The 21,282-nt window shown below is 39.7% G+C and overlaps 1 protein-coding gene across 2 annotated transcripts in view; it reads left to right on the top strand.

Moving 5' to 3' along the window:
• Nucleotides 1-758, top strand: part of PRELID2 (PRELI domain containing 2) — a gene marked incomplete at both ends in the record, with an annotated part of 70,266 nt that extends 69,508 nt beyond the window's left edge. For both annotated transcript variants that reach the window (XM_080703913.1, XM_080703912.1), the window contains one exon: nucleotides 699-758. In XM_080703913.1, the coding sequence (XP_080560039.1) occupies nucleotides 699-758 (60 nt within the window). The remainder of the gene's footprint in view (nucleotides 1-698) is intronic.
• Between the last annotated feature and the right edge of the window lie 20,524 nt (nucleotides 759-21,282).

Genomic DNA, 21,282 nt, shown 5'->3' with positions numbered 1-21,282 from the left:
GTTCAGAGGTGAAAATTGTGTGCCGAGAGTACAAGAGAGGGCTCAGGAGCAACTCTGAGGGAGTGAGAAAGCTGGACTAAGAGAAGGTGCATTGACTGGGATGCAGATGCACTGAAGGTCTCCGCTGATCCTATGAGCAACAGTGGGTAGGGGTGCCAGTCAAAGTTTTCTTTCTTCTTGAATTAAGGGAAGGGAGCCAGGCCTTTGTACCCCTGTGTCACCGGTGGGTCAGTGGATGTGGGCTGTCCCTGCAGAAGGGAAATGACCTCAGATCCTCTACAATCCCAGTAAATAGGGGAAGGAGCGCCCCCGTCCAGGAGGGGATCTCGGTGGGCACAGTACCCACTGCCCACAGTAATGCACAGGATGCCTTGACAGTAAAACCAGCGGGTTTTTCAGCATCGGCAAATACCAGCTATCACTCTTATTCCAGCTCTGATGTTGCCGCTTAGTAATTGGGCACTTTTGAGAAGTTGCTTAACTTTTCTTGAGCTATTTTCTCTGAGCACATGTGGAGATAGGATATGAAAATTTCTGTGTAAAATATTATGAAAATGTAAGGGATGACTAGGAACCTTCTTTTCTGAAAGGTCTATATGGCTGTGACTTGGATTCCATGGAGGGAAAAGGTTGTGGTAACTGTGCCATTGTTGCCTGTGGTATATGGCATTTTGATTTTTATTTCTTTCTCTCTATAGGGAATTAGAATAATGGAGATGCTGCTGAAGGAACAGTGTGGTGCCCCCTTAGCGGAATAAAGAGTCATCAGTGAGTACCAAAAGCAAAATCAGCATTATTTACTCAAGTCATGTGTCCATGCTTGTAAGCCTGGTATTACGGAGCCTCAGCCTTCCCATGCTATTCATGCTGCATATTTTCCTGTTAGGCCCACAGAATACTATTTCACTGGTATCTTTTCATCTGTTAAGAACCTTTATTTACTTGGTTCTTTGATTTTCAGAGCAGTTTTGTACTACGTGCTGGGTTACAGCTGCATTCAAATTGTTAGACTGTTCAGTGCAATCTGCCATGATTGGAACCCTCACAGTGGTATAGAGGTTTGTAAGGACTGCAACTCAGGATTAACTGAAACTTAATTTTATTGTTCAGAGAACAATACAAGAAGAGATGTAAAACTGTAATTGGAGCAGGGAGGATAGCAAGAAGAGAACATGCTGATTGGCCAGTGAAACAAATATATCTTATTAGTCAGTCATACAGGTTGAGCATTCCTGATCTGAAAAATAAAAAACCTCAAAAAACCTTTCAAGTGCTGACATGATGTCATGAGTGAAAAATATCATAGCTGACTTTATGTAATGGGTAATGGTCAAAATATAGGTACACTAAAAATATTGTGGAAATGTACCTTTAGGCTAGAAGATGTGTATGAAACATAAATGAATTTTATGTTTGGGTTACATTCCCAGAATATTTCATTATGTATTTACGAATATTCAAAAATCAGAAAAAATCCAAAACATTGCTGGTCCCAAGGGATACTCAACATGGATATCCTTCCACTGATTAGAAAGGACTGGCTCAAATGCTATTCTGAAAGATCCCGAATCTTGAGAGTAATTCTTAGGGTCTGGGTAAGGTGCCTTGACTGATTAGCAACATCTGCCCTGGGCACAGGATGGAATCGAGACAGCACTTCTGCTGGGTCACAAGTCACCTCTAGTTTAGGGGCAATGATGTAGGGTCAAGAGATATTGGAGAATTGCAGAACTACCCAAACCCCACCCGCAATTTCTATTATCTACATCAAGGAGAGTAGTCTTTTTTTTTTTTTTTTTTTTTTGCGGGTCTGGGGATGGAACCCAGGGGCATTCGACCTCCGGGCTACACCCCTTGCCCTATTTTTTTTTAAATTCTTTATTTTGAAACCGGGTCTCACTGAGTTGCAGAGGGCATCACTAAGTAGCTGAGGCTGTCCGCGAACTGCGATCCTCCGGTCTCAGCCTCCCGAGAGAGTAGTCTTCAAAGTGGAAAAGACAGAACAAAACAATTTAAGAAAGAATAAAGCCCAAAATAAATGAGTATGATGAATTTACATTTTAAAAGATTTATGGAACTTAAGCTTTTAACATTTGAGAGGAGGCAAAACCTTTAAAACCTTCGAGTAGAGCAAACAATGCCTTGGGTAATTTAGAATTGCCTTATGTTGGCTTATAAGTACAGTACACGTGATTTTGTCTAAGCATCCTGGTGTTCTAATTGTGATGCACAGTGAACTTTGAGAGCAGCTAATCAAAGAATAAACAAAAAGAAAACTTGTATACAACTACCCTGGCCTTCAAAGCATGCTGGCCAAGCCTGCAGATGACCATCCATTAGAGAACTGTGATGAGTCTCTGCTCTTTGCAGGTTGGACTCCATTCTGAGCTTCTATACACTTAACACATTAATAGGTTTCAGTATTACTGGAAAGGGCCAACAGGATCATTCCACTTAGCATGGGCACAGTGCATGGCAGGTGCTCATAAGATGTCAGACTTGAACCTAAATATGTTCCACTCCTACATCCACCCTGTTCCTTAAAAACGATAGAGAAGAACTTGGCCACGTCTCCCTGTGTTTTGAGGTTGGCGGATTTGTGAAGCCTGCTGAGCACCTCTTCTGCTGCTGTACTTGGGCACAGATCCCATCTTAGCCGTGGGGAGGGATCTAAAGTCAGCTCCTAGTTACATGAACAAATGTAACTAGCTACCTACGTGGGAGAGGTGCATGACTGTTAGTTTTTCTTTTTTTAGTATATTTTTATTGGTACATTGTAGTCTCACATCAAAATGTAGTTCACAGTGATGGAAACGTACATACGCATGGCACTTAGCGAGACTTCAAACTTCATGTTTTCTGATACTTAAGTGTGCATTGAAATTGACTGCAGGATTTGTTAAGCATAAGATGGTGATTCACCAAGTCTGGGTGGTCCCCTGGGTATTTGTGCTGCTGCTGGACCCAAGGCCACACTTTGAGAATGATGGCTTTAAGTAAATTTACATCTCTGGGTAGAGACAGATTCATGTGTGTGTATGTGTGTGTATGCCTTTTCCCATCAGTACCATCTCATTCTCTCTCTGTCCCCCTATTTTGGCGGGGGGGTTGTTTGAATGTTGATGGGCTCCATGCCTCCACATTGGTATACATACAATTGAAAAGGGGAGATATCAACTTATGCTCTAAAGCAGTTTGCATTTAAAGTGTTAATTAAATAACACTAACACAGTAAATTAAAATTAAACAAGTCAATAGCATTCTCTATTGATTTTCTATTATCTTTGATGATGATGATGATGATGATGATGATTTTACTTGTGGCTGAGGGTTAAACCATGAATTCAGGGTTTTGCATTGTTTGTGTAAAACAATTTATTCTCTTCTTTTAAGTGAAGTGGTTGAGATTTAATTCAGGACAGTTGCATTTAATGCTGTTAATACAATAGAATTTCTGAAGAATTTACATTATTCAAACACTCAAAATTTATAACCAGTTTTCTCAGAGGAGCAAACATAAAGCATACACCTACACGTGTGTGCGTGCACACACACACACATGCACACCATACAAAACTACAATTATAGTAAATTAAAGGCTGTTGCTATTGCTAATCCTTTATGCTTTTCTCAAAATCAGCTTCATTGAGGTATTATTTATATCCAATTAAATTGACCAACCATAAGTGTAAAGTTTGGTAAGTTTTGCAAAATATATAGTTAGGTAAGCATCACCACAAATATGATACAGAAAAATTTGAGGCCTTGATGTTACATTCACGTTGCCAGCTTACTCCTCTCCTCCTTTTTCTTGACTATTTTAACAAAACTTTCCATGCCTGAAATATTTCTGTTTTAATGGAACTTGTTTTTTCTTCTCAAAAATAGCTCTATGGAAAATGTGGGATGGTTGTAGGTGGGGGGGGACTGCTGGTTTTTATAAGTAGTAAAAAAGACTACATTAAAAGAAGGGGGCATCATTGTTAGGAGGGGTTAAGAAACAGTAGCCAATAAGCGAATCTAGCCTGCTGCTGGCTTTTATAAATAGAGTTTTACTGGAACACAGCCATGCTCCTGACTAAGTTCAGAGCTACAACAGCACAGATGAATAGTTGTGATATAGATCTTGCTGTCTGCAAAGCCTCAGGTATTTAAAGTTTGGTCCTTAAAGGAAAGTTTTGTTGCCTCCTGAGATAACCTTCTAAATTAACGTCAAGGAGTGTTGTGGAGATTGGCCTCTTTTGTTGTGGTGCTGGGGATGAAACCCAGGGCCTAATGCATGCTAGGCCAGCCTCTACTACTGAGCCACACTCATCCCTAACCATTTTTTCATACAGCATTTGGTCACATCTTACCTCTGTCCCAAAGTTTGTACTATGTCAGCTTATTTCCCCTGCATTTTATCTGGCTCCATTTGGATGATGCTATTTATTTATTTATTTATTTATTTATTTATTTATTTATTTTTTGGTGGTACTGGGATTTCTGGAAACCCTTCTACCTCCGGGCTACACTCCCAGACACCTATTTTTTATATTTTTTATTTGGAAACAGGGTCTCTTAAGCCAGCAGAGCTGGCTTCAAACCTGCACGATCCTCCTGTCTCTGTCTCCCGAGCGTGGGGATTACAAGCGTGCGCCACCATGCCCGGCTGAATGATGCTATTTTAAGCATAAACCAATATTAAAATGATAACGACAATGAAGTTAAAATACCAGCAGCAGTGGTCACTAAAATTGCTCATAAAGTTCCAAACACATATACCACGGAATAGAAAATGGGCATTTTGTTAGCACATAAAGTGGCACTGCGATCTGGTGACAGTATAGGTGCTGTTTAAAATTATGCAAGATGCCAGCTTTGGAATTTTGCAGTTCTCGGTTTTCAAACGATATTTTGTAGGATTTGTAAAAATGTACATGAATAGAGATTACTTAATATTTCATATCACACCATACTTCACATTTGCATAACTTCATTACACACAGAATGTTACTACATGTTATATGGTACCTAGCATTAATGATAGCTTCTTGGAATTCTCTGACCTTATATCCAAATGTGTGTTTGAAAATGAGAGAGCTTAGAAGTTGATTTTGTCATGAGCCAATGCGAAGGCACATAAATCTCACTAACCAATATGCTCGTGGCGTTGCTGCTGACACATCCATTTGATAGGTTTTTGATTTCCTGTCATTTTTGAATAAAACAAATAGCCCTGACATCTCTTTGTTCTTGCCGCTGGCAGTTGGGAGACTGAGCTTGGTGAAGTTTGATAACAGCAGAGGTCTATCACATCGGGATGATTAAGACCTCAATTTTAGCTATATCTTAAACTCCTCTCCACACTGGTTTCTCTCGGTAGTTGGACTTAATAAAATGAGGTGCTCACTTTGTTCGAAGATCATTAGGAAGGAGAAATGCAATTTCTTCAAGAATTATCCACAGTGATAGAATTCAAGTGACTCTGAGGAGTTGCTTCAGAAAGTATTGATTGATGAGATGTGTTTATTAGGTGATAAAGCCTGTTTGCATTCCTTTGCAGGAGAGCTGCATCCACGTCTGCTTTTTTTTTTCCTTTTTCCTTTTTTCTTCGAGAATCCCCTGTTGGCCACAACACATCATGGGTATGGTTCCTGCAGATATGAGGATAGAGTGTCAACAGCTGAAAGAAGAGGAAACCTTCCTGCCAGGACATAAAATGATACACTCCTTCTTGGAGCCTGGTTCAAATCATGGAACTTGTGGCTAAAAGACTTTCTAGCTGAATTTTCATGACAGTCTTTTTATGATTTTATAAATAAAGGAAAAAACACATACGAGGCATTTTCTGCTCTTCTTCAGCATGTCCTGCTGATTGTGATGGTTCCAGGCAGCCAAGGACAAGATCAAAGCCTGGGGAAGGGGCTCATGTCCGTATATTATCAGCATCATTGTTCATAGGATTCATGAGTCGGATTCTGGAACAAATAAAGTTGTTGACCCTGTATGCGTGTGTAGGAGGCCCAGAAACACCCGGGGCCTGTGCTGCTTCTGTGTATATGTTTACCCATGTTTAAGATTCTCAGGAGTCAGAAGAATTTGACTTCTATCCATAAGTGGTACATAAATGTCATGAGCGTAGCTTTCTTAGCTTGTTGTGTGGCCTGTACTTTGGTCTTTTGAAAGAGCGTGGAATAGTGGATGGAAGGCAGCTGTTTGCTGTGGCCCCTGCTTGTCCCATCATGTGTAGCAAACCACTCAGCTCTTTTTCCTATGGGGAGAATGGGGCCAGTCTTTCTGCCCATGAATTATGATGATTAAACAAGGTGGTTTAGTTAGAAAAACCACAGGTTTGAGTCAGACAAACAGATGTGGGTTTGAATCAGAGTGCTGCCAAGACTAACTCATTGATCATGTACATACTCTTAAGTCTTTCAGAAGCCCTTTTTTTTCTTTTTGCGGTACTAGGGATTGAATCCAGGGGCAGTCTACCTCCGAAACACACCTTCAGCACTAATTTTTATTCTTTATTTTTGAAACAGGGTCTCACTAAGTTGTGGAGGCCTCATTAAGTAGCCGAGGCTGGCCTTGAACTTGCGATCCTCTTGTCTCAGCCTCTGAAGTACTGGGATTACAAGCGTGAGCTACCATGCCTGGCTCTCATTTTTTTAAGAAAAATCTGTAAATGAGGTGATGGAATGAACTCTATATATGAGATTGTTGAACTGATGTGAGATCATGCTTATAAAGTGCCTGGCATGCAGCCTGGTGCATAGAAGTCCAGAAGCCATTATGATGTGAAACCATTTCAAATATATACTTTTCAACTATAATGTAAGATGGTGTTACTGTTTGAAAATTAGATGACAGTAGTTTGTAGTTCCCATGATAGGAAGCCAAAATATAAATGCACACTTCCAAACAGAAAGTTTGAAGGGAGGTAATAATCTGGGATTCATCTTCTTAAGATAAAATTGGGCCATCACTGGAAAATCTTGGGGAAATTGTTCTTTTTTAATATTTGAAAAATTTTCCACTTACTGCATTGATGAATTTCAAAGCAATTGTACTTTTTCATACAAGCCTGCCACTGGAAGCCTCCTCTTATTGTATTTGAGCTACTTGTGCTGCCTGAGTTTTGTCTCTTGGGATAATTTCCCTTCATTTCCTTAGTGTTTTATTCTTTAGTTGTTTGGAGGGAAAGTGAATAGTAGAAACCAGACACATTTTGACCTTCTTTTCTAGTTTGTAAATGGCATTTAGTAGAATTTTGGAATAATAGGTTTTTATTCCCCCCCCCCCAAAGGAAGAAGTGATGTGAATTATTGTGGAGGTTAAAGGCACTAAATTTTTACTTGGAGGTTGATGTAGATATAAACTTAACCCTCCTACTCAACAACTTGCATCCTCTGGGGCCAGAATTCTCAACCTTGGCTGCTCATTAGGGTCACCTGGGAATGTTATACTGTCACGATACCCAGACCAAGAAATCAGAATCTCTGGGAGTGGAACCCAGGCGACATTGTTTTTAATGCTCCCCAGGTGATTCCAGTGGGCACTTAAAGATGAGAACTCTATAACAAGGTAATTTTCAGATGTTACCTGGTTTTTTTTCTTTTCTTCATAACACCTCAGAGGTACAAAAGAATCTTTGTGGCTGGAATTTTCACTAAAAACAGACTGAGGCACAGAGGCTGAATTTGTGCCTCAATCTCTTAAAGCTGGTATGGCCATTGCAAATGTGTGCAGCAACTTGGCAGCTGGTCTGATAAGTGAAGCAGCCTGGGGCCATTGCAGAGCTGGGGCAGCCTATGTCCAGAATAAAAATGCAAATGTATGAAAAATTGTCTGGGAGGTTTATCCAGTCCTTAGCACCCCAGAAGCACAGGCTGAAAAGAAATGGTTTGGCCAGCAGAAGGTTTGATTCTGATTTTGTTGTCAACACATAGGAATTAAGATATTTCTTTTAAAAATGTTTTTTTTTTTTTTCCTTTTCCTGGAAATTTGGGAAAAAAAAAAAAAAAAAAAAAAACCACGAGGAAAACCCAGCAGCACAGCTCCACTGCTGGCGCAGGGCAACAGCCAATCATTTTCAACCAGGTGTGAGCAATTTCAGCTGGGACTCAGGACCTGTATTTTGAAGCAAGTTCCCCAGGAGATTTGTTTGTGCTGTTTCCTAGACCACATTTTGAGAATCACTGATTTGGGAAGGTACTTTGGACCCCAATGTCTCCTGATTTAAGTAGGTTTTACACTCCGTGGGGCTCACTGATAATACAGGTGATCACTCAGGACACAACATAAAGTTCTTATACAGAGAAAAACTGACAAGTTATTTCTACATGATTGAGATGCTTTTTACCATGGAGGGGTGCTATATTTCAATCATATATAGCTGAAAAAGGTGCCATATTAATTTTTACATATATCACTTTGTGCGTTTTTTAAAATTTTTTCACAGTGTTGGAGATGGAGCCCAGGGCCTTGTGCACTCTAAGCACTTGTTCTGCTACTGAGCTACACCTTCAGCTCTACTTTGTGTATTTTATAAGCAGTATAGATTTACTACTATATCATTTATCAGGTATTGGAGGGTAGGTACACAGTGCAGTCAACTCAGTATTATTCTTTTCAGCTGCACATCTTGGCTTTATCTCAAGCCTTTACATGAAATTGCTTCTTAATTTAGTATACATTTTCCTACTTTTGAAAATAAAACCTATTGAAGATAATTAAATCTTTTCAGATCATCATTTATGTTGTTAATTCCAACATGACCTGCTTAGGTTTGTTAAGGTCCCTAAACTCAATGGCCCCAAGTGTGTTTGCTTTTCGAGTTCCACAGTGTTTAGAGATCTCCTTTTCCCCCACTGTTAACTGTCACTTCTCTCTGCCATTCCACGCCTGCCTCTGGGAGCTTCTTATCTGCTGGGGGAATTGGGAAATCTTGGAACAGCACACTCTGCCTTGAGTGACGTAAACAGAATCTGAAATGAGACTTTCCCAGCGTTATAATAGACGAACTTTGCTGCATTGACTGGTGACATTATTTGCAGCTCGGATACCTTCCTCTAACTTATTTCCTGATCTTCAGCTGCCAATTGTCAGATCTGTTACCTCAAGAAATGTGAGATGTTGCTAAAACTCATTTCTGTTAATGCATAAACCAATGCCTTTCCTCATTGTGAATGTTTTTATATATACCATTCTATAATGTGAGACAGAACTTAAGTGGATTAAAATTCATTTGAAAATTTCTCAGGTCAGGTTTTTATACAGGATGATGTGTTTTTAATTCAGTGTTACTGTGATTCAGAGCTATAAGTTAGTTGTATGCCTATGAAATTCCGTCCTGCAGTCATTCTGAAATAAAGGCATTGCAACTGATATTTACGTGTGAATTCTCATTTTGGGGGTTATCACAAGCTCAGCATAGTTTGTGTTTCTTGTCCTTCCCAGTAGCTTTAAAGCAGCCATATGACATTAGCTCCCTCAAGGTGAGCCAAGAAGGTTTCTTCCAGAAATCAGCAGAGGCCCCCATTGCTGGCTGGCCTGGGTGGCCGGGTGCTGATGGAGCTCAGGACCAGGGTCCATAGCGGGAGAAGGGATGAAGCACGTGGCAGGAGGTCAAGTGGTCTCAAAAAGGAAGGAGAAACAGTAGCTTCTGGTTGACTCCTGAGGCTTAGCTCTACTCTGAGTCACACTGCTCTCCTTTTATTTGCCCCATTTTTACTTGGGTATATTCAAGTGGGTTTCTATATATGTTGTTGCCAAATGTCTTGTCCAAGTCCTATTAATGCTCTTCCTTTTTTAGAGCCAGGATATGACAATGACTTTACTTTTAGGGGCAGAGTCCTCAGTTCATCCAGCATCTGTGGGACACCTGCTGTGCACAGGAGAAAGGTGGGTTTGTCTTTTCTTTAGACTTGAACCTGTGTAGCAGTGGAAAGCTTGTACTCTCTTTATACTAACAGATGACGGTGGTGGGTTCTTAGTGATGGTAAGACCAGATATGACTTCCTCTTGAGTAAAGTAAATGATGATTACTTAAAGAATGCAGGAAACAAATGTCAGCTTTGGCTGTATTGTGGAGGCATGAGCACAGAAATGTGTAGGTTGGTGGTCCCAATCTTCACTGGCAGATGCACAGTTGTGGTGATAATTTCTGAGTCAGTGTGAGGTCTGCCATAACTTGTTGGAGGATAACAACTTCTCTCTAGGCCAGTCTTACATACAGAAGGGGGAAGCAGGCTTTTGAGAGATCAGCTCACCTGAGCTAGGTAAAAGCTTCACAGTGTGCAGTGACTACAGGTTTCAGGACAACAAGCATCAACCTCTTTTACCTTCAGACTGTTCTGCTACAGCCTGGTCTGAGGACATTCATGAATTTGTGGTGCAATATCAGCACCATTTTCTCTGATTTCTCTGGGTGTGGCAGGATGACATGCTATTTCTGCAACCCTAGATCCTTGACACAAACCTTGGAGAAATTGAGACGAGCAGAGAGAGAGAGAGTCCTAAGAATGACAGCTCCAGTGCTGTGGGAATCCAGAATAGAAATAACTTATAGAATCTTACCTTTTACAAATTTAAAATGCAGGTTATAAGCCGGGTGTGGTGGCGCATGCTTGTAATCTCCGCGCTTGGGAGATTGAGACAGGAGGATCGCAGAAGTTCGAAGCCAGCCTCAACTACTTACTGAGGTTCTCAGCAACTTAGTGAGACCATATTTCCAAATAAAATATAAAAATAGGTCTGGGAGAATTATCCCAGAGGTAGAAAGCCCCTGGATTCCACCTCCAGTACCCCCAAATAAATAAATAAATAAATAAATAAATAAATAAAATGCAGGTTATTTGCATACCTTATCTGCCCTTTGGAACCACCTGGGGAGCTTAAAAATACTTAGGCCCCACCCCCAGAGATTCCTTCTGCTTTACTGGTCTGTGTTGCAGTCCTGGTATCAGGATTGCATAAAGCTTCCCAGATAGTCCTTAAGCCATGGCAGTGATCCCACCAACCTCAGAAGCAAGGTTCTCCCATCAGTGATAACATAGAAGAAGCCAACTGTGGAGGAAGTTTGAGATAGGAGACTTCTTTTTCGTGTTCTGCCATACATCCTTTAGAAATTCACTGTCCAAGGAAAGTATCTCTTAAATAGTACTAGAAAAAAAGAGATGCTAAAAATACTCCTTAGCCATAGACAAACCATTTTGTTAATATAAAAAATTCGAGTTTAATTTGTTGGAACAGGATCCAATGCAGAAAAAGCATCTCATAATCACTCCAGACCTTTGCTTGTCTCCAAGGGTTAACCCGAGTAACTGTATTGCTGGACCTTAAGATGTAGCTCTTTGAGCTATGGATAGGCATGCTGTGCAAGAGGCAGCAGAGAGAAAATAGCAGCCACCATCCTGTTAAATTAAACTCCACGGAGCTATTCTCCAGCATTCTCAGAGAAGGTTAGAGCCATTTCGTGCCTGCCATCTGTTAGGCTGCTGATGGAATCATTACTTCTTTGTGTTAGTGCCAGGATGAACTTTTAGATCCGATGACAAAGGAGAAAATGCTGTGTTCAATCGCATGTCTTTGTTTTCTCATTTTGAGTTGAGGTGTCTCCCTAAATCTAAAATTTCATAGATGGTTCAAACTTTGAAATGCCACTTCTCCAGTTTCTTAGAAATTTATGGAAATTATTTTCTGGATGTAAGCTGCTTGGGTCATTGGTATGTGCTTAAGGATGTAGTCATTAGTCTCATCTTCCAAAAGCAAAGTTGGTCTTGTCAATCAAACAAAACAAAAACAAATCAACAAATCCCCTCTGGTCCTCAGGATAGGAGCTCTACAAACAGAAGTTTAGGCTCATTTTGAACATTGTAAAATGAACTATGACTCCTTTGATTCTCAACAAATGCTTCCGAGATATTTTCCTACTAAGATTAAAAGCCATCAAGATGAAAGAAAGAGAAAAAGAATTTAATGAATGGATGGCTGTAGAGTATAGCAATTTTAATAGAAATGTGATACGGGAGCAAGCAGAGGGGGAAGAACAGGGGAACCATATTGATGTCTGATTTGATTAGGGTATTTATGAGGAAAACTTACTGTCTGATACTTTCCTCCACAAATGACATTCAGAGACTACCATGACTACCACGGAAGTTTACAGTATCCAACTCATGTCTTTCTTTTCTGGCCTCCCCCCGCCCCACCCTCCGAATATATAACAGAAAAAGAAAAAAGTAGTCAGTGCAGTTTTTCTGCTGGTTTCTTGGTGATTGGATGTTTCTTGGGGATTGGACAACTTGGAGTCAGCCACATGTTAGGCATTAGATGACTACAATTTTTAATTACAGTTTTAAATTGGACTAAACAGTACACATCAGATTACAATTGGAGTCTTTCCAGCATAGAAAGTAGTCTTTCTGGATGTGTGAAGTCAGGAGCTAGCATTGTAACTTGTTTCCTTAGGTGTTAATTGTTCTGTCAAATGCTGTGAGAGCCATTTCTTCCTAAAAAAAGGCTAATAATGTTTTTAGGTCTTCTTAAAGGGAAGGGATTTTACAAAATGAATTGTGGGAAAGCAAAGAGTCCAAAAGACTTATTCTTTTTTCTTTTGCCCCCGAACCCTCTCTTCCTGAAGGGAGAAAGTGATTCTTACCTTGTGATTCTCAGAATAAGGTATGCGTTCCCTTGGGGATCACTGGTCACCTGTGCTGGGTATGTAAAATCCCTTGGAACACTCTTTTTACTCAAAGCTTTGTGGGGGAAAATTTATATTAGTACAAACCAATTACTTTGCATAACGTAAAGTTGAAATTTTTGTATATAAAAAAAATAAAGCCTAAGACCTAAGAGAAATTTTGTTTGGGACATTGAAAATGCTGGTGATACTTCCTAGCAAAAAGCAAGTGTGACAGTAGGTTGAACTTCATGGACATGTCAAAGAAGGGCAGTGACATGGCTCAGTGCTTGTAATCACTACATCCTCAAATGCTCCAGGACTCGGTTCTGTTGGTAGGGTTCTGGTGATTCTTCCTGAAAAAAATTGGAAAATACACAACTGAAAGCTTCCCAATCATGAGACAACTAGAGATCCCATGGCCCTGAGTCAGCCTTACCTCCTGGAATCATGGCTTTGCTTACCATTATCTTGTAATACAAAGTAGGGCAGCTGTACAATAAACTTGGGTAAACTCACCATCAGCTGTATCACATGTTATTCTGAGTTCATACAGAGCTAAGTCAGAGTTCTTGTTGAAGCTTTTAGTTGAAAAAATGTTTGCAAGTATGAAGGACATTTATTGAATATTATGTTATATATTATTTTCCTTGTCTGTGTGTTGGCAGTGATTTTTCCTGCTTTTATTTCTAGTCAGGAAAATATTATTTGTCAATGCAAACTCTTGTAACATGTTATAGTTTCCTGTTATAGTTAGACATAGAATTTTCCCTGTAGAGCTCCTGTGTTAGTGTTCATAGTGAATATAATTAAATCATGAGGGCTATAATCTCACTGATGGGTAAATCCATTGTAATGGACATTGGGTGGTAACCTGGACCAGTGGTATATAGTTGGAGGATATAGGTCCCTGGGGGCATGGCCTTAGTGTCTGTGCTTGTGTCTTGAATCTCCTTTCTTGCTCTTCTTGCTTCTGGCCTTCATTATGTGAAAGCAAAGAACTTGTGCTCTCTCTCTCTCTCTCTCTCTCTCTCTCTCTCTCTCTCTCGCTCTCTCGCTCTCTCGCTCTCTCGCTCTCTCGCTCTCTCTGCCATGCCCTGAGCTCTGCAGATATAACTTGCTGAACATGGACTGAATCCCTGAAATCTCCAGAACTGTGAGCATATAAATCTTTCTTTATCTAAGTTGTGTGGTCAGCTGTTTTACATTACAACAGTGAGAATGCTGACTGATACATTTTCTGAATGGAGGCAGTGCAGGTACACTTATATACTACAATTTTCTCTAACCAGTGAGTCTACAGTGTTTCATTCAGAATACTTGCTAAAATTGATAGGAAGGGGTAAAATTAGTCTTGAAGGGGTAGAATAACAAACACAAGGGAGAAAATTAATGAAGCAGTGTTTCAACTCTTGATTCTTGTAATCACAGTGGTGTGCCTTGCTACACTATAGTGAGGCTCTTACCCCTTCAATAACAAAGCTCTTTTCTGGTTTATTCTCTCAGATATATTTTAACTGTCACCTGGATGGAAATTGCATGGCACTTACCAGCAGGAATAACCCTCCTCTTTATTTAAAACACACACACTTTCCCATTAAGGAAATATCTAGCCTAAGTTCTTTGTTCAAATAGTGTATTCTGGTCAGATCTGAATTTCCTTTCACAAAAGTGGAATTTGAAAGTAAATTTGGTAATAGACAGGAAGTCTTAGTATCTGATTTGATTCAAATATCTATTGAGGATTGCTATAGGCCCAGTTCTGCCAAGCTGAGAGGTTTCCCAGCGTGGCAAGAGAAAGCAGGGTCAGGAAGAGAATCTACACTGGATTCCCGGCAGCACATGCCCACCAGGTGCCTGCTGTGTTGTGGAAGATCCCTGGCTTCCATGTTCCTCATATGAGATGGAATAATAATAGTGCTTACTTTATTAGGTTCTTGAAAGGATCAAATGAGTTAAGACATGTAAAAATAGTTTGAGCAGTGCCGGCTAGGTACATAATAAACATTCAGCAATCTCTAGAAACCCTTGTGTAGCCCTGCTATAAATTCCTTTAACCCTTGGTAGAATTCTCTAGTGAAACTGGAAATAATTTATATTTCTGTTTGGGGGAGATTTAAGGTCACAAATTTAATTTCCCTAATAGTTGTAGAGCTAATCAAATATTCTATGTCATATTGAATGAGTTGCTATCATTTGTGTTTTTCAAGATGAATTGGTCCATTTAATCTAAATTGTCAGTTTTTGTTCATGAGATTTCTTTTATTTTCCTTTATCATGTCTGCTTGGTCTTTTGTGAGAGCCCATTTTATTTCTGATATTGGTAATTGGTGTCTTTCCTCTTTTTCTTCTGTCAGCCTTCCTAGATATTTGTCAATTTTCCTTCTCTTTCAAAGTACTAGCTGTTTTAGCTGTCCACTTTTCATAGTTTTTAGTATTTGTTTTATACATGGTGCTCATGTGTTTTAGTTGTACTGCCACCACCAGCTTTTTTTTTTTTTTTTTTTTGGTGGTACTGGAGGTGGAACCCAGAGGCTTTCTACCTCCGGGCTATACTCCCAGACCTATTTTATATTTTATTTGGAAACAGGGTCTCACTTACGTTGCTGAAAGCCTCACTAAGTAGCTGAGGCTGGCTTCGAACCTACGTGATCCTCTTGTCTCAGCCTCCCAAGCGCAGGGATTACAAGCGTGAGCCACCACGCTCGGCTACTGCCACCACCAGCTTTTTATAAGCTCAAAGTCTTTTGGCCCTCCCTTTACTTAAGGGCCATCTTTCCTTCAGTTCTCTGGGGCAGTACTGCTTTTTCTGGAAGCTTTCTCAGAGCCTGGTCCCCTGTTGTGCCCTCAGAGAGAACCCTGCCCTTCTCCTCAGTTTCTGTCTCTCCCACTTGACTGTAAGCTCCTTGAAGGCAGAGCTTAGTCCCATCTGCAGTGAGTGATGCCCTCATTTAAAAAAATGCAAAAGTTGGAGTAGATCAATTTAAAGTCTCCCTCTCTGCTTTGCCTTCTCTCTCCTCCTTTTCCTGACTGTTTCCACATTTCCTCTCTCCATTCTCTTTTCTCTCTCCCTACTTACCCAAATAATTCCCCCCAAAGCATCATACCTGCCAACATTAGGTTTTATTAGGAAAACAAAATTGAAACTGTGGTCATCTGTGAGATGAGAAATGACATCTACTCATGGTTTTATTTTTTACTTCTTTGAACACAGGAAAGTTTATTCATCTCAGCCACAGCTATTGAGTACCTCCTCTGTGCCAAGCTCTGTGGGAGGCTCTGGAGATAAGAATGGTTCAGAAACAGAGTCCTTTTGCTCATAGAGTTTATGAAGCTTTTTTTCTCATAGATTTATTGACCATTTACATATCTTTTGTGAATTGCCTCTTCATATAGTCACTCATCTGCCTGCCACCCATCTCTCGCCCCATTATGGTGTTTATTTAACAAATATTTTACCCAGAACTATGGGTAATGTAAAACAAAAATGATCCTTTTAACAGTGCATTTAATGTGTATGCTACTTTACAAGTTCATCCACTCAGAAAATAGTCTTCCTCAAAGTACTGTTCTTGGAAGCCTCCTTATCACTAATTTTATATAATCTTAAGTATTTTACATTTGACTTAGTGGTCACTGAAGTGGGTGGAGCTGTGTGCTTTTGAGTTGTCACTTTCTTTTTTTGTTTGTTTGTTTGTTTGTTTGTTTTTTGTTTTGTTTTGTGGTACTGGGGATGGAACCCCAGGGGCCGTCTACCTCCGGGCTACACTCCCAGACCTATTTTATATTTTATTTGGAAACAGGGTCTCTTAATCCAGCTGAGGCTGGCTTCGAAGTTGTGTGATCCTCCTGTCTCAGCCTCCCAAATGCGGGGATTACAAGCGTGCGCCACCACGCCCGGCTAAGTCACTTACTTTGACTAATCATTTTTTTTTTTTTTTTTTTGTGGTACTGGGTGTGGAACCCAGGGGCTTTCTACCTCCGGGCTATTCTCCCAGACCTACTTTATATTTTATTTAACAAGGTCTTACTAAGTTGCTGAGAGCCTCACTAAGTAGCTGAGGCTATCTTTGAACCTGTGCAATCCTCCTGTCTCAGTCTCCCAAGCGCGGGGATTACAAGCATGTGCCACCACGCCTGGCTCATTATTATCTTGATGTTGAGGAATAAATAAAATGACAAAGAACATCAGTAAAAATAAATAAGTCAAACTGCTTGTGAGGTTTAGTAGTTTATTTTTTTTTATAAAAAAAAGTGGGCTTTCTGTACAACAATGATTAAATACTATACATTGCAAAAGGGAATTGAACAGTTGGATTTCAAGAAACCATTTTAGCAAGAGCCAGTTGCAGTGTTAGGTTGTAATTGCAAAGAAACCTGCCTGGACTTTAATTTGTCAGCTTGTTTTATTTTAAAATGATTCTCAATTTGCCTTCCCCAGATGTCAGAGGCAATAATGAGAGGTCCTGGGTGACAAGCCTGTAATATTAGCAAGGTTTTAAGCAAAGACTAGTGTTTCTGTGATGAGCCAAAAGTTTTACTTCTGAGGGAGTCTGAGTAAAACTGTTAGTCTTACAGTGCCTTCCGCTCATGCCGATTGCCCCTTTTGCTCACTTTACATGGGATGGTTTTCCCCAAATCTGTAGAGGACGCTTCTGTTATTTCCATGACCTCTTTGAATTCCTGTGAAGATGGTAGGTGGTTTAAAAACAAGACTCAAAAACTCATGGGGCATGACTTGTCCAAGAGCACACAGCAAGTAAGGGCTGAATGAAATCATCGTGGGGCTTCTTCATTAAGCTGTAATTGGAATTGCATCCTGATGTCATATAATGGTAGATTTTCTCATCACAATGTTCTTTACATTGTCACATAAGTTTATTTTGACTCGTTTCATAAGTTTATTTTGACTCGTTTCATGTGTTTTAGAGTATGTATAGTAATATACTTGTGCAAAAAGTCTTATATTAAATTCCCTTTGCATTATCTATTGCAGTTATGCTATTATCAGGAACAGAACACTACTCTATATGATAGTTATTCTATTATCAGGAATAGAATCAGAACTACTACAGTGATAGAACTATAATTGGTTAGAATAATTGTAATTTTTGCATATAAAATAAAACATGGGCTTAGCATCTGGAAATGCAGAAATTTTCAAATTAGATGGATCACAGTTCAAGTATGGTTAGTGTCTGACACTTATTAACTATGTGATAAGACACTTAGGTGCTCGGAATTTAATTTTCTCATTGGAAAAGATAAGGTTATGGCAGGACTGTGTTCCTTCTGGAAGCTCTGGGGGAGACTGTTCCCTGGGCTATTCTAGCTTCTAGAGGCCTTTGCCCATAACTGCCCCTCCCTCCATCTTCGGTCACCAGTACTACATCTTTCGACTCCTCTCATTCATAAGGATGCTGTGATTACATTTGGTCTACCAGGTAATTCAAGAGAATAGCCCCATGACAGGATCCTTAATCATATCTGCATTTCCATTTGCCAGGTAAAGTGACCTGTTCACAGGTTTGGACCATGTACTTTTTTTGGAGCCATTATTCTGCCAACTACATCTAGTGGCATTTGAAAAGAGAGGAAAAGAGGATGTTTTTATGAGCCCTGGTTCCTTGCTCTGGAAAGACTCATTACATTAAATTGGAAAAAACTGCTTTTGATTAAGATTGGCTAGATAACTCTAAAAATTTGGGAAAAGTGTGAAAATCTTAAAGGATTTTATACCCAGATTGCTTCAGAAGTGTTTTTATGTTCTTGCTCCATTAGAGAAGCAAACCATCAGTCATAAGATGTAGTGTGGTTCTGATTCATGGAAGAAAGTTTATGCAGAGCAAATACTATTCTTTTTTTCTACTTTAGAATAAAATGTTTTCTTTTCTTGATTAACCAGTCGACTGCCAGTCCTTCTGATGTCAGTTCTTCTACTATTTCATCCCATTCTCACCCCATTTCATCTATTCTCAGGTTGGAGAGTAAATTTAGGTCAGTGATTCTTAAAATTTTGGTGGGAATCTTAAACTCCTTTGCGAATTTGATGAGCGCTAAGATCAACTTTGGAATAAACCCTTATAAACAAAAAGTTTTTTCTTCTTTTTAATACTTCAGGTCAAAGAATTGAGTTGTTGTACTTTTCAGTTCTTGGTCTACTGTAATTTTTTTTTTACCCCCAACCCCCACCATTCTCAATTTTTTTTGGCACTGGGGATTAAACTCAGATTAAATTTTACCTCTGAGCAACACTCCCAGCCCTATTTTATTTTAATTTTCAAACAGGGCTTCCCTAGCTTGATGAGAGTCTCCCTGCTTGCTGAGGCTGTCCTTGAACCTGTGATCCTCCTGTCTCAGCTTCCCAAGTATTGGGATTATAATCATGCACCAGCACGCCCAGTTCCATTTTTACTTTAATCTTCACCCTGTTTCTATCTCTTCATAGAGTTTCACCCTAATTTATTTAATATTTGTTCTTTGATGGTTATGTATTATAAAAGACAAATAGTGTTATTTTGCATACTTCGTTTCATCTACAACTTCAGGTGGTTTTATGCATCTTCTGAAGATCATCCTTGGACACTAGGAGATCTGTGGGTCCCAAGTTATAAAACCTCTATCTAAATATATACTATCCAGTATAGTAAATATTAGCCTCACTTACATTCAAATTAAATTGCTTAATATTGTATTAAGGTAAAATTATGTTTCTTAGTCACATCAACCACATTTTAAATGTTCAAAAGCTATATGAGTCTAGTGACTGTTACTGTATAGGTTGGTGCAGATATAGAACATGTACATCATCAAAGAAATTTTTATTGGGCAATGTTACCTCTAACTGACCTATAAAATTTCTCTCAGGTCTGCTACTGATGATGATTTTAGTTGGAAGACTTCTCTCTACCTAGTATGCTTTTGTACTTGTGTGGAATAAGTCACTCTTCAAAGTATGTTAGGGAGTCCCAGATAAAGCAGATAGGAGACAGATTCAGGACACAAAAAGTGTAAGTAATGGTTCTGGATCCAGCAAGATAAAGGGTTGCAAAATGTGCCCCTAACTACCTGCTCACTGGAAGAATTCTATACTGATGCAAACTGTAGTTCAGAAGGTTCTAAGTCTTTCACATTTAACTATGACACTAGAATTTGAAAACCTGTCTAGTTGATATCGCCTTTAGTAACAGAAATATATGTATATGTAGGAAGTGATGTAAGCTGATTTTTACTTTCTTCATTAAGCCCTCTTTCCGTAGGCATAAATCAGTTTTCCAAGGTCACTCAGAGGATCCTACTTTGTTTAATCTCCTTCTCAGAGTTCTAGATTTCTCTGGGAATCAGAGACATGGAATAGGGTCCCTGTTGAGAAGGGAAAGACAGATCCTTATAATCTGGGCTCAAGCAATTCCAACTCCTCAAAATGGAGATACACAAACTCTTTGTAGATTGGTCAACTATCATAGCATAATTTCAACAGAAATGAGGGGTAGGAGAAACGAATTGAGGTGCAGAAAACAGAAGTGACCTGCTGTGTTATAATTAGCCTCATTTCGCTGATGAAGACACTGGGCTAAGTGTCTGTGCTCTTCCCCATCCAGTGCTCCTGCCCCTGACACATTCAAACAGTTTGGGATGAAGAGCCCCACTTGGGATATGACCAGCTCTCTGAAAGACTGATCATCAGATTTCTACCAGAATGCATCTTAGTCACTGTGAAAATTAGGAATGAAGCCATAGTGTGACTAAGGACAGGAGAGGATATGAATATTTGCCAGGATCAATAGATATGATCAACAGATTAGTGAATAGATCCTTATGTTCAAAACTAGATGTGCCTCAAGACTTCTGCAACTCCCCAGTTACAGCATATAATTTTCCCTATGAAACATGAGTACACTATGTGAACAATGCCACAACTGCCACAACCAGGAGTAAGAAAACTACAGCCTTGGCCCACTCCCAGGTAAGAAGCTTGCTTTTGCGCTTCTGTCAGCTAGCCTCATCTTCATTGGTGTGGGTGATTCAAATCTGAGCCTCAGCTAAGATACCTCTGGGCTACACTCACAGACCTATTTGATACTTTATTTGGAAACAGGGTCTCACTAGGTTGCTGAGAGCCTCACTAAGTAGCTGAGGCTGGCTTCAAATCTGCACGATCTTCCTGTCTCAGCCTCCCAAATGCTGGGATTACAAACATGTGCCACCTTGCTTGGCTCCCTCATTGTTTTTTTTAAAATTTTGTTTCTCAAATTACCAATGATTCTAAGCACTTATATGATTGATACCTTCTGAGATTTCTTTCTCTGTAAATTGCCTGTCCATGGCCTTTCTCTTTCTGTTGGGATTCCTGTTTTACTTTGCTCCTTTGCACAAATTTCTTTCATGTTCAATAAATAACTAGTGAGTTTTAGACATTTTCTAATACTTTCCCCCCATACTTTCAGGCACTAGTGAATTTGTCCATATTGTTTGCTGCACAGAAATTCACAGAAATCATTTTAAAAATGATTTGTTTTAGCCAGGTGTGGTGGCACACGCTTGTAATCCCAGTACTTGGGAGGCTGAGACAGGAGGATCGCAGGTTTGCAACCAGCCTCGGTTACTTAGTGAGGCCC

The sequence above is a fragment of the Muscardinus avellanarius genome, assembly GCF_963383645.1.
Source record: "Muscardinus avellanarius genome assembly, chromosome: 1".
In the NCBI taxonomy this organism is placed as follows: Eukaryota; Metazoa; Chordata; class Mammalia; order Rodentia; family Gliridae; genus Muscardinus; species Muscardinus avellanarius.
This window is presented reverse-complemented; position numbering and strand designations above follow the sequence as displayed.